The sequence below is a fragment of the Phyllostomus hastatus genome, unplaced genomic scaffold (assembly GCF_019186645.2).
Source record: "Phyllostomus hastatus isolate PE091 unplaced genomic scaffold, TTU_PhHast_1.1 phas_scaffold_129, whole genome shotgun sequence".
NCBI classification, from domain to species: Eukaryota; Metazoa; Chordata; class Mammalia; order Chiroptera; family Phyllostomidae; genus Phyllostomus; species Phyllostomus hastatus.
In genome coordinates, this window is record NW_025334009.1 from 27,715,665 (window position 1) to 27,724,875 (window position 9,211).

The window sequence follows — 9,211 nt, forward strand, 5'->3', positions numbered from 1 at the left end:
TTTATTAAGGTCTAATGATGCCTGAACTTTTTATTGGCCTCCTGCCTGCCAAGGGGTGCCCCACTTTTGCTGCCTTCACACCTCAGAACTTCGGTGCCACTGACATCAGACACCACTTTGCTGTCCACAATCCTGTACGTGGTGGTCTTTTGAAGACTGCATAGCCTTGCTATTGTTAAGGGCATCACAAAGATCTAAGTCCTCCCCTTCTTTCAGTGGGTAGCAATCTCAGCCTCTAGCTTGACCCTGATGTTCAGCAGGGCCTTGTATACTCTTGGATCTGGCACAGCCCCTCGGCCCAGGTCTGAGCCAGCTCTGACTGCAGGTCAGAATACTGTTGGGCTGTTGCATCTGCCTGGCACAGTGAGTCTCCTCCTTCCTCAGGCTGCTCTCCAAACGGGCCTTCTGATTTCTCATCAAATCCAGATCGATCTTCCTGGACTGTATGCCTCAGCTCCATGAACGTCATCTCAGAGGTGCCTATCTCAGTGGTCTGAGAGGAGACCACTGCGGTGCTCTGTTTAATTTGCTAGGACCAGTACCTGTCTAGCTCCTCTCCATTCTTCCGAGCCAGCTCATCATACTGGGCCCAGATGCCCACCCACCATGATCTTGCCTGAGATTTGGGAGCAACCAACTCCATAGTCAACCCAGAGTTGGAGATATGGTTTTGTAGACCATTTACTACCTCCTCTCCTTGTGGTTCTTCTTCAAGAAGAGCAGTTCCTCCTTGAGAGCCTTTATCCTTGTCTCCAGCTACAGCTGGGTATTATCATTGTCATCAATGACCTTTTGGAGTTCACTGACGCCACTCTCCACAGACTGGTGCGTGACCAGCTCTGTTTCATACTTGACTCTGACGTCACCAGCAGCAAGACAGTCATTATCAATCTGCAGGACAATGCAGGCTCTGTCCACAGAGCTTGCAAAGATCTGAGCCCTCGAGTCCTTGATGGTCTTGAAAGAATGCCCCCTGTCTGAACTGAGGTACCTTTCTCCAGGTCTTCCTGGATTTTGCTCTCTAGTCTCTGATTATCAGCCTCCAGGCTCTTCGCCCTCTTCACGTAGGAGGCCAGGCAGTCATTCAGGCACTGCATAGACTCCTCCTTGCTCTGGACACCCCCTGGGCCAGTCAGACTCCTGGACATCCCTGCAGCCAGGCCTCTGGACCACCAGCACCCCAATCCCCCGCTGTCTGAAAGATGCTGGCCATGCTGCTGGCTGGCTGGACCTGGCGGCTGGGTGATTGCACAGAGCCCAGGGTCTGGTAGTTGGTGAAGCTGGAGTGAGTGCTGAAGCTCACGTTGTTCAGGAAGGAAGCCGAGAGGCCAAGAACCAGGTTCAAGCTGCATCAACTTAGATCTTTTAATTCCAAGTCTGGAGCTCTTTATTCTACACTGGTGAATTTCCCACCCAAAAAGCAACTCATCTCTCAAAAGTCTCTTCACTACCAGCAGATTTTATGTGTTTTAAAAATTGGGTTTCTGAATAAGATTTTTATTTGATAAATAACTCTTCTGTTTAAAATACTTAAGGAAGCCATTTATTCTCTATAGATTATATTTCCTTTGTTGAATAAAATGGGTGAAAAAACTGGCAAAAGAATTAAGGTACGTTATGCTTTAAAAACCCTTTTGAACTTTACTTGTTTCCCTGGCAAGTCTTTATTCTTTCAGGAGATAAGGGCTGTCTTATTCTGTGCCTCATGATCACATTTATAAACTTAAGAACTTCATTTACTTGGTTGGGAAAATAAAGTTCCTTTGATTCATGCCAATGTACCTTTTTATCAAGTGGGGCCCTGATGCACAGGCAGTCCATATTTTACTAGATACAATTTCTGGGACCTGTCTTAAAGTAAACCACCCATCTTTAAGGGGACTGTTGTAACAAGAAATCCAATTATCAAAACTACTTTATCCTAACCCTGTGCTTATAACTACTGTTCCTATCTATTCAGAATGCATGGTTTTAGAATGTGGCACCAAGTCTATCAGGGAATGCCAAATAAGTAAAGGTTCCTCTAAGCCAGTGCCTTTCAACTGGTGTGCTGCAAGAATTTTCATAACAGGAAATACCTACTGAGTTAAGGGCACTGACCTCTTTTCCCTTAGACTGTCAAATAAAAAAATGACAATAGCCAACACAAAAATAGTCATCTGGTGTGAATGAATCAAAAGTATACCTATTTTTTTTTGTCAGATTGGCAAAAAATATATTTTCTGGTGTGCCACAGACTTTTAGTAATTAGCTAACGTGTGCCACGAGAGGAAAAAGGTTGAATACCACTGCTCTAAGTTGCTTGTGGCTTTATTATACGGCTACAGTAAAAAAGGGTTAAAAAGACGAACGAATTTCTGAAACAAAATGTCAACAGGTGCTTATTTTCTTTCCTACCCATGTGAACAGATTTTGACAGCAACCCCTCACCTCCAATAAAACTGTGGTCATTAGCCTATGATGTGTACTTGTTTCACAGCGTCTGCCATGCTGTTTATGAACAAAAACACAAGCTGTGCCAGGTCTCTGCTTATATGTCACTTTTCCAAGGTATGGTTTAAAAAAAGAGTGTAGCTAAGGTCTTGAGGTTGATGATACTGATAGATAATAGAAGAGACTGTGAACCTCCTGCTGAAGTCTTTAAACCCTGAGGAGGAGCAGTCATTTAATTTCAATATCGGGAGAAGGAATGTGGCAGATTTTAACAGGGTCCTAATCCTGGCTCTGGCAACGACACAGTCAGAATGTAAATAATTCACCACCTCGATACTTCTGGAAAATTAGGAGACTGGACTGTATTATCTCTGAGATGCTTCTTCACAGATCCATCACTTATTCACACATTATGACTTTTAAAGTTGTGATTCTCAAAAGAGGAATGAGCAGCAAGAGACTGAGGATCAAGAGCCAAACACAAAAAGGAAAGAGAAACATAGGGAGCAAGTCAGATGTGCTGGAAGAGAAGAAAAAATACAGTGACAAGTTTAGTCATCTTTTACTAACCTGCTGAATGTAGGGCCTGAACTCTTTCCAGATACTCATTTATTTTTTCTTGAATGCGTTCTAGGCTTGATCCTGCCATCTCAGCATAAATTAATGCTTGTGCAGCCTCCTAAAAATAAGAATTCAAAGGAATTTAATAGATAAGTTATAATTTAAATTTTCTTTACCACTTTCTAACTATTGGTTTCTATGAATGACAAAATAAGAATGTCCTTAGGATATTAGTGACTTTTTCATAAAGTAAATGAGTCATGTAATTCTCCAGTACTTTTTTCCTTAGTTCTCAACATTCCAAACTTTCTCATACTGTTGAAAATTTACAAACTCAAACAGGGGAGACTGATCATAAACATTTTCTTAGAGCAGCTGTGCTTTATGTTTTCTATTTTCCTTTTTCTTTATGCAATAGGTCAGACTTAAAATATTGTCAAAGGGTGACACATTTAAAAGTAGATTTCAGTTATATGAAATCAACTTATTTTAATTTAGAAAGCCTGGATTCATCTTCCAGTTACTCATTCTATAACTTGCACAGCTAGTTACGCTGTGGCTAGTGAGAAAGAGCATCCCTTCTCATCACCATTTCGGGAAGGTTACCCATCGATGCTACTACCATCGTGAAGGACCAGCGCGTGGTTTCTCCAAATAGCAGCACCTTCTCTGTAGTAACCTAAGCAGGTACACTTCATGAAGTCTCATGGCTAACTGTCTGGATCCAAAGAACATCACTTTTAATCAAGTTCTTGGAGCAGGAGTTGTTTCACTGTACCTAACAAAATCAATAACAAGAGTACAGTTTTGATCCAAATGGAAATTCAGTCTAAAGGGTATGTGGGTAGAGGAGCTGTGATTTCCTCACATTCTGTAAATCAGATATTTCAGGGGAGGAAAATAGTATAACTTTACATGTAAACATTAAACATTGTATCTTACACACCATCATTATCTAAGTACATTATAGCTACACTTAACTTCAATAAACTGATGTAATATATATGTGTATAAATATATATTTTACCCCTTCAATTATCTTGCATGTTAATATTGATATTCAAACTATTTTGCTTAAAAGAAATGAAGCCAATTTTTTAAATTGCTGGTATCAATTTTGTTTTACTCGTTTCTATTTGAAAGTGACTAATAATTAAGGAATGCCTAATAGAACAGTATTAAGACAGTAAATATGAAATATTTCATAAAGATTATATAAATGGTTCTTAGAAGCAAAACACTTCTGATTTTCTCAAGGATAAAAAGGCACTGCACAGTATTTTTTTGCTTTAGAAAAAACTACTTTATACGGCTATTTTAACCTATGAATATTTACTAGTTACTTCACAAAACTAAAAGACACAGAACTGTACTTTTAAAGAAATACCACCTTCATGAAATTCTCCAAAACAAGTCCAAAAGAAATGGTTCTGAAACAAACTATACATGTCTCTAAATATGGATTATAAAGTGAAGGCAATAAAATATTAATCTGATAAAAGCAAACCACACATTACTGACAGCACATCTTCTTGAAAAAAATCACTACCACTTGTATTATTAAAGGCTGGCATTATTTCTAAAAGAAAAGTGACGATATGATAAAGATACAGCTACCTCCACAAGGAGGAAGAGGGCACGGTTACAGCTGGAGGGGTGTGTTTGCAAATCCTCAGGATTGGAGAGCAGAGGGTGGATAATGGAAGCTCAAACTTTGATTTGATAATTCTGCCCTGAGTAATTTATACAAAAGAAATATCAAAGATATGTGTAAAGCATTAGTTGCACGGATATTAATCGAACCATTGCTTAGGATGCTAAAAAGCCAGAATGAACCTAAATGCCCAACAGTTTGTATGTAAATTTCAGTACATTCACATAATGGAATGCTATGCATCTATTATTAAGATATTGCAGAAGTAAATTTAATGATTTGAAAAAGTTCAAGTGAAAAGAACAGGTTATAAATAGTATAAACAGTACGATCCAAGTTTGTTCTAAAAAATGGTGTGCACACACATCCGTAAAAACACAAGCACAAAGATATACATCAAATGCTGGGAGAAGTTTTCTCCGTTTTAAAATTTACTTTTTATTTTCTTCAACGAACATGCATTATTTTAGTGAGGATTAGAGACCACTTCCCAGTAGCTAGCTAATTCTGTCACCCAAAACCATTAGCTAGCTACTAACTACCCATACCTAACTACTGCCACCATAAGCAGTTCAGCGCTGGGCATTGCCAGTCAAGACAGCAACCACAGAAGTGGTCATTCCAGAGCTACCACCAGACCCTCCCACTAGCGGCAGAAGCCCGGGTGGGCATGGGGGTGCCTAGACTGGCCTCTATACCTGGGTCGCCTCTCCCCTGAAAAGGAAAGCAGGGAGAAGGATAAAAGCAAAGTCCAGAGGGCCTGGACGCCTCGGAAGCTGGACCCCCTCCCCTTGGACGGAATTCAGACTTCCGGCTTACCTTGTAGTAAAACACCGCCTCGGAATAGCGACCTTCGTGGTCACGCTGCACCGCCAATCGGGCAAACTGCACGGCGTCCCGCTCCAGCGCCGACGAGTCCATGGTGCCGTGGCCCCGCACCGAGCGAGCGAAGCACTAACACACAGGTACTCGCCCACCCGCTGCGCACCAGCAAGCCGAGGCAAGGACTTTTGATCGCCTTGGAAGGACCCTCGAAGTTTACTTTCGGCAGCCGAGGAGGAAGAGTGAGCCTTCCCAGCAAGGGCCGCCACAACGCTGGGCCACCACAGCGTGCCTCCGACTCCAGCCAGTGGGGCGGCCCCACTTCGGGGTCTCCACGTCTGCCCCGCCCACCGGCCTCACTGCGCAAGCGCAGTCTCACTTTAGGGCGTTCTATGGGACTGGGGTGGTGGAGCTCGGACTCCTCGCGGGATTACGGAGGAGGTGCCCAATGCCGGGCCAGTTCGGGTTTGTGCACATGTGACCGTCACAGCGGCCGGGGATTGGGTGGGCGAAAGCAGGACTACGTGGGAGTCTCGGTCTTCTACGCTGTGCTCTCCGTTTGGTGGTGGCGGGGTGCAAGGAGGCTGTTGCTGGTGATAAAGTGGCAGAGGGATGCACTCTTCTTACAAACCCTTTTTTTATCTACTAGAGGGAAGGTTCAAAGAGCCAACAAGAAGCACTTCCCAACACATCTGGACTGAGATTTTAAAAATCAGGAAAGTAAAAAAGGACATTCATAGGACATCCAGGATTCTTTTAGGGTACCCTTAATAACGTTTATTTTCCACAAACTCAATCATGACCAAATATATAGCACCCCCCAGTGTATACCCTAAGTATTGACTGGATTGTCAGCAATATCTTCACTTATACTTAGATTAACTTAAAGTTGTTGTAATATAATAATTAGGTAATTATTTGATTGTCTTCTCTCCCTTAAAAGTCTGGATTTAGCAATGATAAAAATGAACCAGAGGTAGGTGCCACAATATGGATGAAACCCAAAATTCGTGCTGAGTCAAAGAAGCAAGATGCAGAAGTAGGTACTGCATGGTTCCATTGATAAGATAAAGGTAATCAATAAAGCTAGAAATCAGATCGATTGGGAGGGGAATGTTTGGGGGGATGGAACTATCTTGATAGTGGGGGGCCAAAATGTATACATTTGTCAAAACCCACCACACTCTGCATTTTAATGTGTGCTTTTAATTTTTCTTAATTATACCTCAGTAAATTTTATTGTCTGTGTAAAAACAGAATTAATTTCTTAACATTTTCACCCTTCATACTCAGAGAAGTTAGTAATAATGACTATTTAATTATCCTATTGTAAACAAGACAGGTGAAGAGAATTTGCCTGTGCCTGGCACAAAGCTGGTTCTCAACCAACAGTGTTATAACTAACTGAAGCAGGGATGGTTTCTGGCCTGCCCAGTTTTGTTCCAGTGTTGAGCATAAACCTTGGTCCGGAGAAGATGCTCAATGAATATTTTTAAATGTTGAATCAGTGAACTCCCTACTAAATATATTCAATGTACCCTCCCCCATCTTGATTCTGAAGAATAAAATAGAAATTCCTTGTCCTGGGCAGGTGGCTCAGTTGGTAAGTGTATTGGCTTGTGCACCAAAAATCTGTAGGTTTGGTCCCCGTCAGGGCACATACCTAGGTTGCTGGTTCGATCCACCATTGGGGAGATAGGAGAGGCAACTGATCGATGTTTCTTTCTCTGTAAAATCAATAAACATATCCTCAGGTGAGGATTAAAAAATCAAAGTAAAATATAAATTCTTTAGCACAGAGTAGAAGTTCTAACTTTAGAGCGTGTTCAGATCACATTCTCAAGGTGTTTTCAGTCAGTCTTGAGCAAATTGACCCCCAAATTACAGCAGATGAATGCAGTTTCACTCGCTCAAAACTGGGTGGACTTCTATGTCTAATGCTCCTTCTCTAGTCACAGCTTATAGAATTGCTAGTACTCCTAGATAACTGTAACTCCTTCCTTGAACTTAGTTATTACTTATACATTTAGTCTTTATTCTTCGTTCATTTATTGAGTGAACCCTGAATGCCTACATTGTACTGGGCATACAGCTGTACATAGCTATACAACTGAAGACACAAAGACATAAAAGAGTGACATAAAACAAGTTAAAAGTAACTTGAAGCTTCAAAACATCTGTCTTAAAACTGAGTCTTTTACTCCATGAACACTGTAAACCTCTTCATTTATTCGACTTCTTTAACTTCTCAGCAATGTTTTACAGTGCACAAGTCTTACACATCTGACAATTTTTATCTCTAAACATTTCATATTTTTAATGCTATTTTTAAATGGTATTGTGTATTTAGTTTCAATCTCTAATTGTTTTTGTTAGCATACAGAAATAGAATTGATTATGTATATATTCACATTGTATTCCACAGTCATGAATTATCCAGAAAACCCTGAGGCTTTGCTGGTGCCACCACTGGCCGCCTCTGCAGAATGTCTGCCAGGATGTCCAGCAGCACTTCCACCTTAGCTAGGTCTGTGACATTGACCACAGTGGACAGAATTTGCCCAGTGTTAAGGACTCAGTGGTGCTTGGTCACGGTGCCCTCATCCTGCAGTAGGGAGCCCACCCATAGGGAGAGCTGGGAGAGACCCGGGAGAGAGGTGAGCTTGGGAAGACATTGGTCAGTACACACACCTGGCTCGGGAACCCCCATGCTGTTGACTGCTGATTCCTTGGTTCCTTTCTATACACAGCTTCAGAGCCAGAAGCAGCAAAACCAAGTTTTGAAATTCAGACTCCTAAGGGGCTTATGGAAGTGGCATTGTTCTGGGACTCTGTAGGTAGAAAAGAGAGTATTATTTGTAGTAGCAGTATTACTCTTTTTAAAGCTGCCAGCCCAGTATGGCCACTTATTACATCCGTCTTCATATTAAGAATTCTGAAGACTTGGAAAGAATTAAGAAAGGCAAAAGCAGGCGCAAAACAGAGAGGGAGAAAGGGATGTCTCAGGCTCTGCTACAGGCAGAAGTACTGGGCCCAGTGTATTGGCAGGATTAGGGTTCACTGGGCCTGGCTGTGGGAAAGTGATGGAATGAGACTTTGGAGGGGAGCTTCTCACATGTTGGCTGAACCAGGACCAGGTGGGCTTCTTCATAGTTTGCCTGCTGGGCTCCACCCCCAGGGTTTCTGATTCAGTAGGTCTGGGTGGGGCCCTGGCATTTGCATTCTGACAGGTTTCCAGGTGATGCTGATGGTGCTGGTGCAGACCCTCCCCCTGCTTTTTCTTTTACATTGCTAACTTTGAAATTTATTTTTCATCTAATATAGCTTTAATAGCTTTATAAAGTATGATATGCATAAAGAAGAAAATACTGCGCCCTGGCTGGCATAGCTCAGTGGATTGAGCTCGGGCTGCGAACCAAAGTGTCGCAGGTTCGATTCCCAGTCAGGGTACATGCCTGGGTTGTAGGCCATGACCCCCAGCAACCGCACATTGATGTTTCTCTCTCTCTCTCTTTTTCCCTCCATTCCCTTTTTAAAAATAAATAAATAAAATCTTTAAAAAAGATCACAAGTGCAAGTATGGCACTTAAAAAAAAAGAAAATACTGAAGATAATTGAATTGTCACAAAGCAAAAAACAAAACACACGCAAACACTTTCCAGATGAAAAACTAGAACATTACCCACTCTCCAGAGGCCCCCTCACACCCATTCCACTTAGCTATTTCCGCTTTCCTTCCTA

At 41.9% G+C, this 9,211-nt stretch overlaps 1 protein-coding gene across 2 annotated transcripts in view; it reads right to left on the reverse strand.

Moving 5' to 3' along the window:
• The window catches only part of CAPN7 (calpain 7), a 39,805-nt gene extending 34,007 nt beyond the window's left edge, over positions 1–5,798 (reverse strand). For both annotated transcript variants that reach the window (XM_045856758.1, XM_045856756.1), the window contains exons 1-2: positions 5,468–5,798; positions 3,004–3,112 (exon numbers count right to left, since the gene is read on the reverse strand). In XM_045856758.1, coding sequence (XP_045712714.1) covers positions 3,004–3,112; positions 5,468–5,569 — 211 coding nt within the window. In that variant the 5' untranslated portion in view covers positions 5,570–5,798. The remainder of the gene's footprint in view (positions 1–3,003; positions 3,113–5,467) is intronic.
• Positions 5,799–9,211: the final 3,413 nt, after the last annotated feature.